The following is a 21,557-nucleotide window of genomic DNA, read 5'->3' as shown; positions in this document are numbered from 1 at the left end:
TGCAGGGATTTTTTTTATTGATTTCTTTTGTTAGTACAAAAACAGGATATAGTTAAAACCTAGAAAACTCAAACCCAGCAGTCCACACACAACTCAGAAACAGAAGAGAAACCCCTCCGTCCGGAATCAACACACACCCTGAACCTTAAATCCACTTCAATCTGTCTCCCCTGTTTGATCCACGTTGGAGGGAGGTCCAAGATGACATGGGGGGGTGGGGGGGAGTTTAGTACAAGGCTGATCCTTCGTCTCACAAACACACAAGAACACAGCTCTCTATTGAAGGGCCTATGGGGAACCATATCTTAGGGAATGAATAACAGATCTCCTGATTTTCTGAAGAGATCGGCACCACAGAGATCCCTAACTCTGATCTCCAACCAACCCCATCGACCAATGAGAGGGTTCCAAAGAGCCGCCTGGGCAGGGTCTCTCTTGTGAGATCCTGACGGGTCCCAGTACACACTGGAAGGACGGGGATGGTGGGAGGGAGGAATGGTGAAGAAGTGGGGGTGCAGTGTGGGAGAAAGCAGAGGCCTCTGTGGGCCACGGAATTCACCCCTTCCTGTCGGTGCTGCTCTCCAGTGCTTGCTCCTTACTGCTCTCTAGTCTTCACTTGGTGGAAGGACAAGCTGGACTAGAACAACATCCCATGTACAGGCCAGGACACTCAGGGACTTGGGCAATATTATAATCATTTTGTGACTGTTTTCCTGCTATTGTAACCAAACGTACTACATGAGCAGTATGCCGCTGGTAATGCATTTTTCACCTTGGCCCCAGAGGAATGCTGTTTCATTTGGCTATACTTTTTGTGTGGCTGAATGACATTAAGCCTGAACTTGAAGAAATCCAAGATACAAGATGGATTGAGCTCCCTGGATTTAGGAGAGAAGTCAAAGAACTTTGAGAAAAGATCTGGTACTGTGAATACAAGGCGTTATTGGTTGCAAGTGTGTTTCTGTACCACGTCAGGGAGGTTCCAGGCTCGGAGTGTGGGGAATTCTGCTCAGATCAGTCAGCCTCCGAAGAGGCAGCTCGAGGCCTGGCTGAGTTCAGCAGCTGGGCAGAGGTCCAAAGGTTCACTCAGCACATCTGTACTTCATGTCCACCGGCAAGTGTGCGGGGAGAATCTTTTCCACTCTGAATCCAGGGAGCATCATTAGTCCATAAATCCCACTGTGGAATTCCCAAATCCATGAGAGGTGGAGAGGGAGAGATTGTAACAGACCTCAAAACTCAGGGTCCGTTCTCAAAGTTCCCGTGGTTCTCTCAGACCGAGCGCAGCTGACGGTATAACCCATGCTGCAATTTGGAACCCCAAGCACAATCGCTCGATCCGATGGGAGAGCGGACACTCCCAAGAGTTGCTCCAGATCCTGGGAATTTCGGCCCTGACACGTCTCCATCTCAGTCTGTATCCCGCCGGAATTTTCGGACCATCTGCTGCACCTTGGCCGTGCCGTAGGTCTGAGCCAGAGATAGGGCAGACTCCCGGAGAGCAGGGGGCAGCAGGGAGGGGGCGACAGAGTCGATGGCAAGGAGGACAAGGCAGCAGTCAATGACATCCGGGAAGGAGTAACGCTGGAAGAGAGGACAACACAGCGGGTCAGGACATTCATGGGAGAACAGCACGCACATCCACAGAAACCCCCCACTGGCGTCACTTTAGCAAGGGCTGGGATGGGAGGGTGGGATTCGGTACAAGAGGGCAGAGCAAGAAACCCAACTGCGCCCCTCTCTGGGGCTGAGTGCAGAGATAAAGGATGACATGTCAGGGTGGGGTGTCAATGGGAGTCTCGAGGGGGGTGGGCAAAGGCAAGGAGGCGGGGTAGGCGAGGAAGGTGACAAGGGAAGGAGTGTGGATCAGGGTAGGGGCCACGAAAAGGATGGAGGGGAAGAGTGCGAGGGATGAGTTGGGCGAGGGAGGCGTGGAAGGAGTTGAACAGGGAGACCCCTTCCTCCTTCGGGCCCGCCACCCACGGTAAAACATCGATCACCCTTTCTCACCTTGACGGCCTCGTCGATCTCCGCCTGCTCTCGGCTGATGTCCTGCAGCTCTCCCATCAGACTAACCATGGAGACAGTCCCTTCCTCCCTGCAGAGGGGACAGGGAGAGTTTCCTTTAAATACCGCCCGTTCCATCCCTCACCCCTCTGTGCTGGCTCCATTGGCAAAACGGCCCAGTGGAAAACAGCAGACTCTGTACCTTACACAAGATGCCCCATGTCACGGGTCTGACAGCCGAGGCCATGGTCAGACTTCGGCCTGTATTCTTGTACCCAACCATGAGGCTGGACAGGACAATTAATTAACAATTAATGGAACTGTGTGTACGACTGGTAATAGTAGCATTATCTGTAACTGTTGTGAGTAAATAATTGACGTTGTGGGAATGTGTTGTGTTTTAGTGAGATGGCACTGAACTTTTCAAATGCTTTCTCAACATTTGTTTGGCTGTCTCCTTCTCTTTTTGCATTCCCCACTTACCCCTTTCTCTTCTCCTCACCTGCCCATCACCTCCCTCCAGAGCTCCCCCTCTTTCCCCTTCTGCCAAGGCCCACTCTCGTCTTCCATCAGATTCCTCCTTCAGACCTGTACCTCTTCCGCCTGTGCCCAGCTGAGACTGTACAAGACGTTGGTGAGACCATGCTTGGAGTTTTGTGTGTAGTTCTGATCTCCCAGCTGTAGGAAGGAAGTTATTGAACTGAAGAGTATGCACAAAAGCTTCACAGGGACGTTACCAGGACTGGAGAGCTTGAGTCCTAAGGAGAGACTGACAGCAACTCTGGGGTATTACTTTGTGAAGGACTTGTAACTCTGTGGTATTGCCTGTAATCAGTGTGTAAAACTGTTGTAAATAACTAACAGACATTGTGGGAATGTACTGTGATGTTTTAGTGAGATGGAGCCAAACTTTTCAAATGCTTTCTCAAAATTGTTCAGCTGTCTCCTCCCTTATTAACTATCCCCATTCTGGCTTTCCCTCGCACCCCTTCTCTTCTCATCTGCCCTAAACCTCCCTCTGATGCCCCTCCTCCTTCCCTTTCTTCCATGGTCCACTCTCCTCTCCCAAATTCCTTCTTCAGCGCTGCACACCTTCCACCCATCATGTCCCAGCTTCTCACTTCTCTCACCTGTCACCTGCCAGCCTCCCCCACCCCCTCCCACCTTCTTCCCCCTTCCTTTCCAGCCCTGATGAAGGGTCTCGGCCCAAAATATCGACTGTTTATTTCCCTCCATAGATGCCGCCTGGCCAGCTGAATTCCTCCAGCACTGTGTGTGTGTTGCTCTGGATTTCCGGCATCTGGAGCCATTTTCCATGGAGCGAAGAAGGCTGAGCAATGATCTTATAGAGATTATAAAATCATGAGGGGTGCGTAGAATATAGATGGCCAGTCAGCGGACAACCACTGCTCTTTTCCCTGGGCAAAAAATGACCAATGCAATGGGGCATAATTTTAAGGTGATTTGAGGAAAGTTTAGGGGAGATGTCAGAGGTCACCGGTATTTTATTTAAACCCACAGTGTAGGGGGCGAAGGGAATGCCCCGCCAGGGATGGTGGTAGAGGCAGATACATTAGGAACATTTAAGATACTCTTAACATGACAAATCTGTTGGAATTCTTTGAAGAAATAACAAGCCGGATAGACAAAGGAGAACCAGTTGATGTTGTGTACTTGGATTTTCAGAAGGCCTTTGACAAGGTGCCACACGTGAGGCTACAAGCCCATGGTATTACAGAAAAGATTCTAGCCTGGATAAAGCAGTGGCTGATTGCCAGAAGGCAAAGGGTAGGAATAGTGGGAGCCTTTTCTGGTTGGCTGCTGGTGACCAGTGGTGTTCTACAGGGTTCTGTGTTGGAACCGATTCATTTTACGTTATATGTCAATGACTTAGTGATGGAATTGATGGCTTCGCTGCAAAGCTTGCAGGCGACATGAAGACAGGTGGAGATGAAGACAGGTGGAGATGAAGACAGGTGGAGGGGCAGGTAGTTTTGAGGAAGTAGGGAGGGTACAGAAAGAATTAAGACAGATTTGGAGAATGGGCAAAGAAGTGGCAGATGGAATATAGTGTTGGGAAGTGTATGGTCATACACTTTGGTAGAAGAAATGAAAGGGTTGATAATTTTCTAAATGGAGAGAAAATACAAAAACTGGGGTGCAAAAGATACTGGGAGCCCTTGAGTAGCATTCCCTGAAGGTTAATTTGCAGGTTGACTCTGTGGTGAGGAAGGCAAATGCAATGTCAGCATTCATTTCAAGAGGACTGGAATATAAAAGCAGGGATGTAACGCTGAGACTTTATAAAGCACTGGTGAGGCCTCACTTGGAGTATTGTGAGCAGATCTTGACCCTCTTCTTAGAATTGAATTGAATTGAATTGACTTTATCTCTTACATCCTTCACATATGTTACGTCTCCGTCTAAATGTGCAATGTGCAATCATTGTAATTTATAATAGTACAGTAAATATAATATAGAGTACAGTATAATATATGGTGCAGGTTAACGGGACTAGGCAAAAGAACAGTTTGGTACAGAATAGATGGGCTGAAGGGACTGTTTCTGTACAGTAGTGCTCTATGATTCTATAAACATTGCAGGCCAAAGGGTCTGTACTGTAGTATTGTGTCGCAAACCTCAGCCAAGGACCGAGCTCTCCAACCCAAACTCAATCCCCAGTCCTGAAGATGGCCTGATCTCAGAGAGGAATAGCCTACACAGTCAATCCCTTATCCCCCAGACAGATTGGTCCATCAATCCCTTGTAATGTCCACACCAGAGAACTCACCCAAGCTCAGAATGCTTCACTGACACTCAAAAAAAATCTTCCCTCACAGGGGAGGGTCCCTGCACCGGGAATGCAACCGATTATCCCAGCATATGATTGCTTACCTTAATGGGAGCTCCTGTTCACAGTGGTTCGAGGTGGGTCTTTCCTCGGATGTCGCCTTTGATGTGTCATTGGGTGCCAGTTCTGGCTCAGGCTCAGTCCCAGCCCCAGGCTCGGGCCCAATCTCAGTCCCAGTGTTTGCAGTGGGCCCAGGCTCGGGCCCAATCTCAGTCCCAGTGTTTGCACTGGGCTCGGGCCCAATCTCAGTCCCAGTGTTTGCAGTGGGCCCAGGCTCGGGCCCAATCTCAGTCCCAGTGTTTGCACTGGGCCCAGGCCCAGGCTCGGGCCCAATCTCAGTCCCAGTGTTTGCACTGGGCCCAGGCTCGGGCCCAATCTCAGTCCCAGTGTTTGCACTGGGCCCAGGCCCAGCCCCAGACTCGGTATCAGGCCCTAAAGCTGGCTCACTCTTGGGCCTAGGCATGGTCCCACTCTCGGGCTCTTTATCACATTGAGGCCCAGTCTTCGGCTGGGGCCCACTCTTCTCTGCCTCGGTACCAGACGACTGTCTCTGGTGAAGGCTGACCAGTGTGGCCACTGCCTGTTGGACCTCCATCGTCTTCCTCTCAAGGGCCTGCAGCCGGGCGTGCTCCACTGACAGCAGGAGGCCGCAACGAGCCAGGAGTTCTTGGGCCGTGCCACCGAGTACTGGCCCACTGCTGCTGTCTGCGGGCACCTGCTCCGGTCTCTCCTCAGTGCTGCTCTGCCATGTTCTGGAATGTTCTGCACACAGCGCCCACCACAGCTCGTAGAGCTGCCCGTAACAGAGGAAGGCTCGCAGGCTCCGGAGGGCAGCAAGGCTGAAAGGTTCAGGGGTCAGCTTAGCCTCCAGATCAGGTATGAAATCTGCCCCTGGAGAGAGAAAGGGAGAGGGAGGGGGTGGAGACGGACAGGGAAGGGGAAGGGGGAGGAGAGAATGTGTGTAATGGGATACTGCAAAGAACCCTGATGTTTAACTGTATCCTGGTTGAGTGTGTGATGGGAGAGTATGGAGGGAGTTTCATCCTGTTCTTGAGTGTGTGATGGGAAAGTGTAGAGGGAGGTTCACTCTGTGTCTAATCCCAGGAGTGAGCTTCACTGTGTCTGACCCAAGAGTGTGTGATGAGAGAGTGCAGAACGAGCTACTCTCTGTGTCTGACACCGGGTGTGTGTGATGGGATGGCGTGGAGGGAGATTCACTCTGTGTCTGACCCTGGGAGTGTGTGATGGGACGGTGTGGAGGGAGGTTCACTCTGTGTCTAACCCCGGGAGTGTGTGATGGGACGGTTCAGAGTGAGCTACACCCTGTCTGACCCCGGGAGTGTGTGATGGGACAGTGCGGAGGGAGCTTCACTCAGTCTGACTCCGGGAGTGTGTGATGGGATGGCGTGGAGGGAGATTCACTCTGTGTCTGACCCTGGGAGTGTGTGATGGGATGGCGTGGAGGGAGATTCACTCTGTGTCTGACCCTGGGAGTGTGTGATGGGATGGTGTGGAGGGAGATTCACTCTGTGTCTGACCCTGGGAGTGTGTGATGGGATGGCGTGGAGGGAGATTCACTCTGTGTCTGACCCTGGGAGTGTGTGATGGGATGGCGTGGAGGGAGATTCACTCTGTGTCTGACCCTGGGAGTGTGTGATGGGATGGTGTGGAGGGAGGTTCACTCTGTGTCTAACCCGTGAGCGAGCTTCACTCTGTGTCTAACCCCGGGAGAATGTGATGGGACAGTGTGAAGTGAGCTTCACTGTGTCTGACCCAAGAGTGTGTGATGAGACAGTGTAGAACGAGCTACACTCTGTGTCTGACACCGGGTGTGTGTGATGGGACAGTGTGGAGGGAGCTTCACTGTGTCTGACACTGGGAGTGTGTGATGGGACAGTGTGGAGGGAGCTTCACTCAGTCTGACCCCGGGTGTGTGTGATGGTACAGTGTGGAGGGAGCTTCACTCAGTCTGACCCCGGGTGTGTGTGATGGTACAGTGTGGAGGGAGCTTCACTCAGTCTGACCCCGGGTGTGTGTGATGGTACAGTGTGGAGGGAGCTTCACTCAGTCTGACCCCGGGTGTGTGTGATGGTACAGTGTGGAGGGAGCTTCACTCAGTCTGACCCCGGGTGTGTGTGATGGTACAGTGTGGAGGGAGCTTCACTCAGTCTGACTCCGGGTGTGTGTGATGGTACAGTGTGGAGGGAGCTTCACTCAGTCTGACCCCGGGTGTGTGTGATGGTACAGTGTGGAGGGAGCTTCACTCAGTCTGACCCCGGGTGTGTGTGATGGTACAGTGTGGAGGGAGCTTCACTCAGTCTGACCCCGGGTGTGTGTGATGGTACAGTGTGGAGGGAGCTTCACTCAGTCTGACCCCGGGTGTGTGTGATGGTACAGTGTGGAGGGAGCTTCACTCAGTCTGACCCCGGGTGTGTGTGATGGTACAGTGTGGAGGGAGCTTCACTCAGTCTGACTCCGGGTGTGTGTGATGGTACAGTGTGGAGGGAGCTTCACTCAGTCTGACCCCGGGTGTGTGTGATGGTACAGTGTGGAGGGAGCTTCACTCAGTCTGACCCCGGGTGTGTGTGATGGTACAGTGTGGAGGGAGCTTCACTCAGTCTGACTCCGGGTGTGTGTGATGGGACAGTGTGGAGGGAGCTTTACTCTGTGTTTGACCCTTTTTTTTAAAATATACAAAATATTTTTATTACAAATTCAGTGCTATATATACAAAACAGTGACTAACACAATTACTTTACTACAAATAGACAATACACATTAAACTAAAATGTTTCCATCTCTGTCAATGATGGCAATTACCCCCCGCGGAGCCCAACGGTCCCGGAACGCCTCCATGGTCGCCGTGGACAGCGCGTGTTCCTTCTCAATATCTACCCGGGCACGAACATACCCCCTAAACATTGCCAGGCAGTCTACCCGGCCAGATCCTCCCGCCACCCGTTTCCAAGACCCACGGTTGGCTGTTTTCGCCCCCCCAGGAGCAAGTTGATAAGGACATCCTCATCCCTCTGTGCCCCCCTCCTTACTGGATGATTGTATATAAATAGGGTGGGACTAAAATGCAACCAGAAGGTGAGAAGCAGCCCACACAGATACGCAAAAAAGGACTGCAGCCTCACACACTCCATGTACATGTGGTATACGGTCTCCTCCAGCCCACAGAAGTGACGTGCGGCTGGGAGATCGGTGTACAAACTAAAGAACTTATTGCAGGGCACCGCTCTGTGCAGCAGCCTCCACCCCAGATCCCCCAGGTGCTTGGGAAGAACTCCCTCGTAAAGGGACTTCCACTGGGGACCTCCCTCACCTCCAGGTGGAAAGACTGACCGCCATGGCGTGTCGGGACGGTGGACAAGGGCTAGGAAGTGGAGGGTGTGGAGTTGCAGCCCGTAGAGGTACCCCCTATTTGCATCCCTGAATGGGATTGTGGTTGTTGAGGAGAGATGGCTCAGGTTGTGTGGACTCGGCTCTCTCTCGGATAAGATTGCGGGGCCTAGGCCTGACAAGCAGCTCAGCCTGAGTCGCTCCGACATCCATTGACATGGCCAGGACTCCGCCCTCTGCCAGAGGAGGGGATTCCCGGCCTGAGGCGACCATGTTCCAGACTCTCAGTACGTCCTGATAGAAGCCGGGCAGACTCCACAAAGCAGCACGGCTGACGCCCGCCGGCGGTAGCTGCATCTCGTCGTGAAGACCGCAGCCCCTCCGGAGGAAGAATGATGCCAGCTGACATCACCGGACCCTGAGAGTGTGTGACAGGACGGTGTGGAGGCAATTTTATCCTGAGAGTATATTAACGGGTCAGTGTAGAGCAGGTGTTCCCAACATTTTTTAATACCATGGACCCCTACCGTTAACCGAGGGGTCTGTGAACCCCAGGCAGGGAACCCCTGGTGCAGAAAGAACTTCACTTACCCTTTGGGAAAAGCACTTTGCCGATTTCTTGCATCAATGTGAAGTTTCCAGCGCTGAGACACCGGACAAGAACCTTCAGCAGGGTGACAACGGACTCGGCGTAGTTGGAGAGCAGCGTGCAGGACAGAGCCAGGCTCAGCTCGTGAGACATCTGCAGCTGTAACTGGGAGACAGGGGTTTCCGAGTCACTGTTGGGCTGAACTCTGACCTGGGGATTGCGGCTTGTGCAGGGGGTACGATCGGGGAGGGGGCAGGAAACCAAGAACCCCAGCCCACCGCCTGGATTAGGGAGTGTGTCTTATGAGGAAAGACTGAGTGAGCTCTAGTTTCCTTTTCCGACAGGAGGATGAGAGGTGACTCGGCAGAGGTGTACAGGGTGATAATTAGCATAGTTGGCAGCTCATCTGATCTCAACCCTCCGCTGCCTCGCGTCGACACCCACTCATGGGGAAGGGTTTGGGAGTAAACCCTGGAGTTGGCATCCGAAAGGCAGCCCTGCGTGGCACAGATAGAGTGGACAACAAGGCCCTCTGTTGGTCGAGTTCGACCATAGCCGTATATTATGTCATGGCCATTCACATGATACACATACTAGGGGTGTACAATATGGAGAGCAAGCAGTGCCCGTGTAGCGGGCTCCCCCTCTCCACACAGCTGATGAATCCAAATTAATGGCAGAGACCGATACAGTTTGGTATCAGCGGCATCGCAAGAGTTGCCAGTCAGCGTCGAACTCAACGTAGGACTGCCTTAGGGACTCCAGTTACGGATTTTTCCTCAGGGTTTACTCCCGAAGCCTTCTCCACGAGTAGGTACGGTTACAAGGCAGCAGAGGTTTGAGATCGGAGTTTTTCTCCTTCTGGCTGAACTGCCAACCTCGGTCAACAACCCCCATCTGCCTGAAGCGACTTGTTTTAAGACGCCAGTAACCTGCCTTTGCCCCTTCTCCCGTCAGTAGAAACAGTTCCGCTGGGCTTAGTGGCTAAGGCACACATGAAGGCCAGGAGCTGGACTTGGTTGGCAGAGGCGTACACCATTGGGAGCATTTTATAGGTAATGGGAGATGGTTCCCATTACCACCCCCAGCTGTAACAACCTTAAGGAACTGAGTGATAGAATGGACAGCCAGAGACTTTTTCCCAGGGCAGAAATGTTAGTACAAGGGGGCATAACTTTAAGGTATTTGGAGGAAAGCATAGGGGGATGTGGCGGAGGAGTTGTGGGGACCTTGGCCGGAGATGGGAAAACTAGTAACCTGTCACATGTACTGAGGAGCAGTGACAAACGCCCTGCATGCCATCCAATGCAATCACCTCCTCACATCAGTGCGCTGAGGTGGAACAGAGGAAAACCAGAACCGTGCGGCACCAGAGATCCTTGCAAACTTCTGCAGATCTGTGGTGGAGAGCGTTCTGCCTGGTTGTATCCCAGCCTGGTCTGGAGGCTCCACCGCACAGGATCACACGAGGCTGCAGAGGGAGGGTTGTAGATCCAACCAGCTTCATCACGGACACAATCTTGTCCACCTCTGGGGACATCTTCAGGAGATGGCGCCTCAAGCAGGCAGCATCCACCACGAAGGACCCTCGCCATCCAGGATGTGCCCTCTTCTCATGACTACCATCAGGGAGCAGGTACCAGAGCCTGAAGACCCACACTCCAATATTTTAGGACCAGCTTCTTACCCCCGCCATCTGAACTGTCTATGAACACTACCTCGTTATTCCTGTTTTTGCACATTTTTTTGTAATTATAGTAATTTTATGTCTTAACACTGTACTTCAGGTGCAAAAGCACAAATTTTACAGCCTGTAAAAGGGTTCTTACAATAAACAGAAGTTCTGCAGATGTTGGAAATCCAAAGCAACACACACACACAGACAAAACTCAGCAGATCAGGCAGCATCTGTGGAAATAAATAAACCTTCGACATTTTGGGCCGGGACCCTTCTTCAGGGCTGGAAAGAAAGGGAGGAGATGCCAGAATATAAAGGAGGGGAGGGGAAGGAGGATAGCTGTAATAGGTGGGGCCAGGTGAGTGAGAACGGTAAAGGGCTGGAGAAGGAGGAATCCGATAGAGGGGAGAGTGGACCATGGGGGAAGGGGAAGAAGGAGGAGACCCAGAGGGAGGTGAGAAGAAAAATAAATCAGAGTGGGCAATAAAGGGTTGGGGCGAGGGGCAAATTTGGTTACCAGAAGGAGAAATCAACATTCGTGCCATCAAATTGGAAGCTACCAAGACAGAATAAAGTCAGAGTCATAGAAAAGAACAACACAGCAACAGCCCTGTCGGTCTATTGCCCACTCCTCTCCACTTTAAACTGCCCACTCCTATCGACTTTAAACTGCCTGTTCCTGTCCACTTAAGCTGCCCACTCCTGTCGACTTTAAACTGCCCACTCCTGTCCACTTTAAACTGCCCACTCCTATCGACTTTAAACTGCCCGGTCCTATCCACTTGGCCAGGTGGTTAAGGCATTCAACTAGTGATCTGAAGGTTGTGAGTTCGAGCCCCAGCGGAGGCAGCATGTTGTGTCCTTGAGCAAGGCACTTAATCATACATTGCTCTGCGGAGACACCGGTGCCAAGCTGTATGGGTTCTACTGCCCTTGGACAATATTGGTGTCGTGGAGAGGGGAGACGCAGCATGGGCAACTACCGGTCTTCCATACAATCTTGCCCAGGCCTGCTCCCTGGAGAGTGAAGACTTTCCAGGCGTAGATCCATGGTCTCGCAAGACTAACGGATGCCAACGTCCTATCCGCTTTAAACTGCCCGCTCCCGTCCGCTTTAAACTGCCCGCTCCCATCCATTTTAAACTGCTGCTCCTATCCGCTTTAAACTGCCCGTTCCTATCCGCTTTAAACTGCCCGTTCCTGTCCACTTTAAACTGCCCGTTCCTGTCCACTTTAAACTGCCCGCTCCCATCAACCAATCTGAGGTGTTGCTCCTCCACCCTGAAGGTGGTCTCGTCATGGCACAAGAGGCAGTCACGGACCAACATGTCCAAATGGCAATGAGAATCAGAGAATCAGGATTAATATGTTTGACCACTGGGAAGTTCTGCTTTTGGTGGATGGAGCTCGAGAAAACAGTCGCCATATTTATGATGAGTCTAAACTGGGGGGGCCAATGCTAATAAACCCGACTCGGATCCTGAAAATTCAGAATAAAGTGTTACACCTACTGAAAAAGTGCAGTGTGGACAGGCAGTAAGGTGCAAGGTAGAGTGTTGGGTCATTTTACAGTACGAGGTGACCAATCAATATAACAGTGGGGTAGAGGCTGTCCTTGAGCCTGCTGGGATGTGCTTTCAGGCTTTTGTATCTTCTGCCCGATGGGAGAGGGGGGAAGAGAGAATGTCTGGGGTGGGTGGGGTTTTTGATTGCGCTGGCTGCTTTACTGAGACAGTGAGAAGTGTAGACAGAGTCCATGGAGGGGATGACCCAGGAGTTAGTTGAGAGGGGGCTTCCTGCCTTCTTACATTTGGAAAACCCGTTGACATTTGGCCCAAGACTGAGGAAGGACAGAGACAATGGGGAGGTGCTGAGGGCTTTCTGAGGAGGAATAGGCAGGGTGGAATGAGGTGGAATGGGACAATGACCAGGAGAGAGGACAGACACTGTGGCGGATGAGGAGGAGGTATGCAGTTACCAGTCTAGCCGGTGTGTTGGCCGATGCCTCAGGGTACACGGTGGTCCTCAGCTGGCCGTAAGCCGCCTCCAGCCGGCACTCGTCCACCATACTGACTCCGAACTCGCTGCTCCAGACGGTCAGCATGGAGTCGATGAGGTTCCCCTCCGCATGGAGGCTCCAGCTGTGGTAACGCGGAGGGTCGATGCTCCTCCAGAGGACCAGCTGCTTCTCGGCCAGGGTCCTGTAGAGCAGCTCGTAGGTACAAAGCACCAACCTCTGACCCTGTGGACAAGCACGTTCACACACTGAGACCCTGCCCCAAGAGCCCAGGAGGAGGAGGAAGAGTCCAAGTCTCTAAATCCCTCAAGGTTGCTGCACAAGTCGATAGGGAGGTTAAGAAGGCGTCTGATGTGTTGGTGTTTATTTTTAATTTATTTATTGAGCTGCATTGTGGAACAGGCCCTTCGAGCTGTGCCTCATAGCAACCCCCCCCCCCAATTTAACCCTAGGCTAACCACAGGACAATTTACAATGACCTATTAACCTACCAGCTGGAACACCTTTGGACTGTGGGAGGAAACCGGAGCACCCGGAGGAAACCCACACGTTCCACAGGGAGAACTTACAGACAGTGGCAGGAGCTGAACCCCTCTTATCATCTTGTACACCTCTCTCAAGTCACCTCTCATCTCCTTCTCGCCAAAGAGCACATTAAACCTCTCTTCATAAGACCAGCTCACTAATCCAGGCAGCATCAGATAATCATAATCATAATCATGGTAAATCTCCTCTGCCACCCTCTCTAAAGCTTCCACATCCTTCCAGATCAGAACACAATATTCCCAGTGTGGTCTAACCAAGGTTTTATAAAGCTGCAAAAGTCCTCAGGGCTTTTGGACTCTGAGGCCTACACACACTAAGCCTTCTTAACGGCCCTGTCACCTTGCGCGGCAGCTTTGAGGGATTTGTGGACGTGGACCCCAAGCTGCCTTCTTGAGCCAGTGCAGTCGCTGAGGCTGCTGTCTCCCAACAATGCTGTCACGGAGTGAGTTCCACGGTTTTGACCCACAGCCAAAGCCACACAGCAGGGAAACAGGCTTTTCGGCCCATCGTGTCCATGCTAACCAAGATGCTTTCCTCAGGTTATCCCATTCCCCGCGTTTGGCCCACATCCATCTGACCCCTTCCTACCCACTGCTTTCTGTTAAATGTTGTCATTGTACCCATCTAAGACGGCAGTGAACCATGGTACCAGTAAAGGCATTCAACAAAAGCAATGCGGTGTGCAGGATCACCTGGGGAGACTGCAACAAGAACTACGTCGGTCAAGTAGGATGTAAACTCTCAACTCGTTTACGGGAACACAGACTGGTGGTACGGAGACATGATCCACTGTCGCTGATCTCGGTCCATGAAGACCGAGAAGGGCACCACTTTAACGGGGACACCACGGAGGTTCTGGCCCAGGCAAACACGAAGCCGGCACAAGAACCTTTAAGAGCTTTTGATCTCTTCTGATAACTCCATAAACTAACTTATTGAAATAGACGCCCTCTATGAAGCTTAAGAGCCAAAGAAACACTAAACAGTTGAATTCAAAGGTCAACTGAAGGGGCAGTCAATCAGGACGGAGGCAAGCGAACGGGGCCCTCTCTTCACCATTTACACCTCGGACTTCAACTATTGCACAGAGTCTTGTCACCTTCAGAAGTTTTCTGATGACTCTGCCATAGTTGGATGCATCAGCAAGGGAAATGAGGCTGAGTACAGGGCTACAGTAGGAAACTTTGTCACATGGTGTGAGCAGAATTATCTGCAGCCTAATGTGAAAAAGACTCAGGAGCTGGTGGTAGGCCTGAGGAGAGCTAAGGTACCGGTGACCCCTGTTTCCATCCAGAGAGTCAGTGTGCACATGGTGGAGGATTACAAATATCTGGGGATACAAATTGACAATAAACTGGACTAGTCAAAGAACACTGAGGCTGTCTACAAGAAGGGTCAGAGCCGTCTCTATTTCCTGAGGAGACTGAGGTCCTTTAACATCTGCCAGAAGATGCTGAGGATGTTCTACAAGTCTGTGGTGGCCAGTGCTATCATGTTTGCTGTTGTGTGCTGGGGCAGCAGGCTGAGGGTGGCAGACACCAACAGAATCAACAAACTCATTCGTAAGGCCAGTGATGTTGTGGGGATGGAACTGGACTCTCTGACGGTGGTGTCTGAAAAGAGGATGCTGTCTAAGTTGCATGCCATCTTGGACAATGTCTCCCATCCACTACATAATGTACTGGGTGGGCACAGGAGTACATTCAGCCAGAGACTCATTCCACCGAGATGCAACACAGAGCGTCATAGGAAGTCATTCCTGCCTGTGGCCATCAAACTTTACAACTCCTCCCTTGGAGGGTCAGACACCCTGAGCCAATAGGCTGGTCCTGGGATGATTTCCTGGCATAATTTACATATTACTATTTAATTATTTATGGTGCAACTGTAACGAAAACCAATTTCCCCCGGGATCAATAAAGTATGACTATGACTATAAACACGAGCACTCCCAGACGGAAACACCAACGGCGCACCGAGGATGAAATGTCTGCAAGCTAATTGCCATACTTGGCAAACACCACAACATGGAACTGTACTCACCTCGTCCACTTCCTCTGGCTGCTCGTTCCGTACACCCACCATCCTCTGAGCGGAAAACTTACCCGTCAGGCCCAAAATATCCTTCCCCTCTTCTCTTCTGGTGAAGGAGCTCATGCAGTGCTTCTGGGAGGAAGTTCTTAGATGTTTTGGAGGTGTGGTGACACGTTTCCCAGTTGGGACGGACTGAAACTTACCAGCAGACTGTCATTCCCACGCAGGACGTCCTGAGCTCCCAGCCAGTCTCTCTGCGCCAGGAGGTCCAAGGCACATCTGGAGGAGAGCTGAGAGCACAACTCCCGCTCCCCAGTGATGGAGGCCACCTCGGCCGCCGTCCGCAGAGAAGCCACGTCACCCTTCTTCGCCAAGACCTTTGCCGCGTCGTAGGGCGATTCGGTTGCCAGGTAGCTAGAACAAAGGGAGGCGCGGTGAGCGGGTTCGGTTACCGTACCTGGACTGGCCGCCATGGAAACAGGTCCGTGGGCCCAGAGTCCTTGTCAACCATCCTTTCAGCTCTCTCCGCATTCCTACCCGCGGCCTTAATTCACTGGCCTTTCATCAAATCCGGGAAAAGTGTGATACAAAAGGGAGAGCATAAAGGGAATGGCTTTTTACCACAGCTCCCGTACGGATTCAGATCACTGGACTCAAAAGTCCAGCATGCCACTTTCGAAGGACTATGGAAAGGTGAAATGTTGAAGGGGACTTCAGGGGGAGCTTCTTCACTCAGAGGGTAGTGAGACTCTGCAACCAGCTGCCAGTGGAAGTGGTGGATGAAGGTTCGACTGCAACATTTAAGAGAAGTTCGGATAAGCTCAGGGATGAGAAGGGTTTGGAGGCTGTGGTTCAGAAGGTGGTTGAGGGAATTAGGCAGGAAAACTGTTTGGCATGGACTAGACGGGCTGAAGGGCCTGTTTTGGAGCTGTAATGCTCTGACTCTAAATGCTGGAAACACTTGGCAGCATCCACAGGGGGAGCAAGTGTTAATATTTCAGGTTGAAGACCTTTCATCAGAAGATATTGTCAACATAGAACAGCTAGATTAGAACTAGAGGCCATGGGTTAAAGGTGAAATGTTTAAGCGAACATGAGGGGTAACTTCTCCGCTCAGAGAGTTGTGAGAATGTGGACCAAGCTGACAGCAGAATTGGTGGATGCAGGTTGGATTTCAACATTTACGAGAAGTCTGGATAGGTGCTTGGATGGAGGGATATGGAGGGCTATGGTCTGGATCCAAGTTGATGGGAGTTGGCAGAATAACATTTCATCATGGAATAGATGGGCTGAAGGGCCTGTTTCTGTGCTGTAGTGTTCTGTGGCGACATATGCGACAATAAATAGAGGGGCAATCAGAAAACAACCAAATGGTACGGGGACTATAGTGCAGCCTGAAACGTCAACAGCAAGATCTCACCAACAGCACCCAGGAGAAAAAGGAGAATTCTTCCAAACGGTGACAGGATTCGGAGGTCTGGAATTTGGGCCGGCTGAATTACCAGCTCCCACTCACCACTTCGCTGCGATGGAGTAGTGGCCGTCTTTCTCCATGACGCTGGCCCAGTGGGTGTAGAGCTCCCTCAGCACAGGGTCGTCTGGCTGGAGAACAGCCTTAGCGAGGGCGATGGCCTCTCTATTGAAACACGATTCACATCTCTCAACAAGGTAGAACAGCATCAAATTACAAAAACACTACCACACAAGAAGCACGGCCAGAGGTTGGGTCTTACAGAAACATGTCCGGGTGGCGGAGGCTGCAGGGAGGGCCGATAGAGGCTTACGAGATTATCAGAGGCACTGAGTAGACAGACAGCATCTTTTTCATGCATTTCAGGTGAGGGGGTAATTACAAAGGAGATGTGAGGGGCAAGTTGTGTTGTTTTTATAAACACACAGAGTGGTGGGTGCCTGGGGTGGGGGGAGGCAGAAACATAAGAGACGTTTAGATTGGCACATGAATGTGAGGAAAATGGAAGAATATGGACATTGTGTAGGCAGAGGGGATTCATTTAGATGGCTATTTGGTGACTAACTTAAATGGCTTGACACAACATTGTGGGCCGAAGCAACATGCACAACACGCTGGAGGAACTCAGCAGGTCGGGCAGCATCTGTGGAAAGCAACAGTCAACGTTTTTGGCCGAGACGAAGGGCCGAAGGACCTGTTCCTGTGATGTATGTTCTATATGTTAAATGTTCAAAGTAAATTTACTTTCAAAGTACATATATGTCACCATATACAGCCCTGTGAGCATTCAAAGTAGAACAAAGAAATACAATGGAATCAATGATAAACTACACACAAAGACAAACAACCAATGTGCAAATACAAATACATAAACAGATAAACAGCAAACAAAACAAATAAAATGAATAAACAATGGGAACATGCATGGTAGAGTCGTTGGAAGTGTGTCCCAAGGTTGTGCTCAGCGATCAGTTCACGTGGAGAGGCACGGTAGTCTACAGCTAGCGGAACACTGTTACAGTGCCAGTGACCCAGGTTCAATTCCCGCCACTGTCTGTAAGGAGTTCGTACGTTCTCCTCGTATCCGCGTTGGTTTCCTCCGGGTGCTCCGGTTTCCTCCCAAGGCCCAAAGACAATTAGGTTCATTTGTCACGGGGGTATAATTGTGCAGAGCAGGCTTGGTGGGCCGGAAATGTCTGTTACTATGCTGTAACCCGAAATAAAAATAATTCTCATATAAAATTATGAAAGGGATTAATAAGACAGAGGCAGGAAGTTGTTTCCACTGGTAAACAAGACTAGAACTAGGGGACATAGCCTCAAGATTCGGAATAGATTTAGGACGGAGATGAGGAGAAACTGCTTTCCCAGACAGGAATGAATCTGTGGAATTCTTTGCCCAGGGAGGTAACCTCATTAAATTGATCTAAGACACAGTTCAATAAATTTCTTGCATAGCAGGGGAATTAAGGGTTTTGGGGAGCTGAATTCAGAGCCAAAGGGGGCAGAAGCCAGAATAAGGTGGTGCGGGGAGGGAGGCAGTACAAGCTGGAAGGTGATAGGTGAAGGTGAGTGAGAGAGGACAGATGTTCGCCATTTAATCACAGCTGATCCATTGTCCCTCTCAACCCATACTCCTGCCTTCACCCGTAACCTTTCACGCCCTGACTAATCAAGAACCTATCAACCCGTGCTTTAAATACACCCAATGACTTTGGCTCCACAGCTGTCTGTAGCAATGAATTCCACAGATTCGCCATCCTCTGGCGAAAGAAATTTCTCCTCCTCTGTTCTAGTCATAGTCATACTTTATTGATCCCGGGGGAAATTGGTTTTCGCTACAGTTACACCATAAATAATTAAATAGTAATAAAACCATAAATAGTTAAATAGTAATATGTAAATTATGCCAGGAAATGTCCAGGACCAGCCTATTGGCTCAGGGTGTCTGACCCTCCGAGGGAGGAGTTGTAAAGTTTGATGGCCACAGGCAGGAATGACTTCCTATGACGCTCTGTGTTGCATCTCGGTGGAATGAGTCTCTGGCTGAATGTACTCCTGTGCCCACCCAGTACATTATGTAGTGGATGGGAGACATTGTCCAAGATGGCATGCAACTTGGACAGCATCCTCTTTGGACATCCCTCTATTTTGAGGCTGTTCCCTCTGGTCCTAGACTCCCCCACCATAGGAAACATCCTCTCCACATCCACTCTATCTAGTCCTTTCAATATTCGATTGGTTTCAATGTGATCCCCTCCCTCATTCTCCTGATCTCCAGCGAGTACAGGCCCAGACACCAGGGTGAGCTGAAACTTCGTGCTCACGTGAAGCCCACAGAGTAAACAGTGTACCCAGTGAAAATAGAACAAACAATAGCCGGGGGTGGTGAATGTGTGGAATTCATTGCCACAGATGGCTGTGAAGGCCAAGTCATCGGGTATATTTAAAGTGGAGGATGATAGGTTCCTCCAGTAACTTCTGTTTGTCCCCATACACAGCTTGTCCCATGCAATCTTTCCCCTAACCACCCCACCCCTCCAACAGGGAGCAGGAGATGGAAAGGCAGACAGAGGACGTTGTAGAATGGTGGGATGGTCAACTCCCTTGACCAATTTTCGGAGTGTTTAATGGTTCTGGGCCTATACTCAATGGAGTTTAGAAGAATGAGAGGGGATTTCAAATATTGAAAGGCGTGGAGAGGATGTTTCTTATCATGTGTGTGGGGGGGGGGTGGGGAGGGAGTTGCTAGGACCAGGAGGCACAGCTTTTGAATAGAAGGACGTCCCTTTAGAACAGAGATGAAGAATTTCTTTAGCCAGAGCATGATGAATTTATGGAATTCATTGCCACCGATAGCTGCAGAGACCAGGTCTTTGGGTATATAGTATTTAAAGCAGAGGTCGATAGGTTCTTGATTGGTCAGGGCGTCAGTGCTTACGGGGAGAAGGCAGGAGAATGGGGCCAAATCAGCCACAATGAAATGGTGGAATTGCCTCAATGGGCCGAATGGCCTAATTCTGCTCGTATTCTGTCTGGGTTGCCTCCAACCCAATAGCATGAACATCGATTTCTCAAACTTCTGGTGATTTCTCTCCCCCTTCCCTCCCTCCCCCAAACCCGTTCTCGTTTTCCATTCCCCATTCTGGTTCCCCCCTCAACCCTTTTCCCTTCTCCTCACCTGTCCATCACCTCCCTTTCGTTTCCCTCGCCCTTCCCTTTCTCCCATGGTCCACCCTCCTCTCCTGTCAGACTCCTTCTTCTACAGACCTTTACCTCTTCCACCTATCACCTCCCAGCTTCTTACTTTATCTCCCTGACCCCCTGTCCCCCCAGGAAAGCCTGGGGCGGTGGGAGAAACAGGGTTGTGGGAGAAAGCAGGGCATTGGGGGCTGAATGGCCTCACAAGCTAGTGTTGGGTTTTGTATTCCTCTGCCAATCCAGATCAGTATTAGACCACCCCACCATCACGATTCAAGAGACAATAGCACGGTAACTCCCACCACCCCCTCCTACCGGAACATCTGGTGGTCCTTCAACAGCTGGACTGCCTCGTACACCCGGTGAATGGAGAGCAGGAGGGTGGCCGCCTTGGTGAAATGCTCCTGGAGACATAGCTGTCTGACAAACGCTTCGACTGTCCGCACCCAAACCGCGTAGCCAGCTGTAATCCAACAACAGCATCTGGATGAAACCCCCTTCCAGGCAGAACCCTCCCCCCCAGAGAGGGGTGTCATCCATTTCAGGCACCAACACACACATACACAGCACAGCCAGCACGAGTCAGATATGGAGTTAAACTCTCTATACATTGTCCAAGGTCAGCGACGGCACGTGCTAAATACAGAGGGAAGCTTCTGCCACACTGTCCCATCTCTCTCTCTCACACACACACACACACACACACACACACACACACACACACACACACAGGATAGGGACAGTACAGGTTAGGCACAGAGTGAAGCTCCCTCTACACTGTCTCATCACATCACACACTCCCAGGTCAGGGCCAGCACAGATTAGACAGAGTGAAGCTCCCACCACACTGTCCCATCACACACTCCCGGTCAGGGACAAGAGGGGTTAGATATGGAGTAAAACTCATCACACACTCGCAGGTCAGGGACAACACGGGTTAGATATGGAGTAAAACTCCTCCCACACGGTCCCATTACACATTCCTGGTCAGGGACCAGAGGGGTTAGATATGGAGTAATACTCATCACACACTCCTGGTCATAACACAGGTGAGAATGAGAACAATAATAGTCTCATTGTTTGATTATTGTAGTTATTTATACTGATTGATTTTGGGATTGTAGCACGTTAAAATACCTTCTTTCTGTTTACTGCACAGAATAGACAGAGTACAGCTCCCACCACACTCTCCTAAGGCCTTTGGTTGGATACAGAGTGAAGTTCTCACCACACTGTCTCATATGTATTCTCACAGCAGGAATAATACAGGTTGGCTACGTCCCTCCCAAACAAAAATGGTTAAAGAACAAGGACAAAGGAGGAATCTGCTCAGCTAAAGGAGGAATCTGCTCAGCTCACAAGGAAAGAGAATGTACTGGCAGCAGCAACGCAAGACTGCATGGTCCGAGTTCAAATCCCACCACAGACTCTGAGTGCAATTTAATTTTTTTTGAAGGAAATATTTGCGTCAGTAAACATTAGCGGGTGTTGGAGAGGAAGAAGGTTCCTATTGGTTACCCGTGTCCGGAAAGAAACTCACCCATGGGTGCTACGGCGACCAAGGTGTCGTTCAGCTCCCCCCTCTCGATGGCCATCTCCAGGGCTCCCTTCACGTCGCCTTTCCACAGCAGCAGTTGATAACGCATCTCGGGATGACCCGCCTCAACGTGGTTCCCAGCTGTCGAACAGAAAGCAGAGGCTGGGTGCCGAGAAGTGGCAGCAGGAAACCTAATGGATAAACCTTACAATGTTACTTCGTGGTTTTTGAGAGACTGGGCGAGCTGGGGCTTTTCTCTTTGGAGTGGAGGAGGATGAGAG

General features: G+C 50.9%; 1 protein-coding gene across 2 annotated transcripts in view; it reads right to left on the bottom strand.

Moving 5' to 3' along the window:
* The window catches only part of gemin5 (gem (nuclear organelle) associated protein 5), a 76,400-nt gene continuing 54,843 nt past the window's right edge, over positions 1-21,557 (bottom strand). For both annotated transcript variants that reach the window (XM_063053030.1, XM_063053029.1), the window contains exons 20-28: positions 21,280-21,417; positions 20,055-20,202; positions 16,584-16,703; positions 15,271-15,481; positions 12,449-12,712; positions 8,795-8,957; positions 4,903-5,749; positions 2,011-2,098; positions 1-1,584 (exon numbers count right to left, since the gene is read on the bottom strand). In XM_063053030.1, the coding sequence (XP_062909100.1) occupies positions 1,411-1,584; positions 2,011-2,098; positions 4,903-5,749; positions 8,795-8,957; positions 12,449-12,712; positions 15,271-15,481; positions 16,584-16,703; positions 20,055-20,202; positions 21,280-21,417 (2,153 nt within the window). In that variant the 3' untranslated portion in view covers positions 1-1,410. The remainder of the gene's footprint in view (positions 1,585-2,010; positions 2,099-4,902; positions 5,750-8,794; positions 8,958-12,448; positions 12,713-15,270; positions 15,482-16,583; positions 16,704-20,054; positions 20,203-21,279; positions 21,418-21,557) is intronic.

Source organism: Mobula hypostoma, chromosome 7, assembly GCF_963921235.1.
Source record: "Mobula hypostoma chromosome 7, sMobHyp1.1, whole genome shotgun sequence".
NCBI classification, from domain to species: Eukaryota; Metazoa; Chordata; class Chondrichthyes; order Myliobatiformes; family Myliobatidae; genus Mobula; species Mobula hypostoma.
The sequence above is the reverse complement of the archived record's forward strand: the minus strand, read 5'-3'. Positions and strand labels throughout refer to the sequence as shown.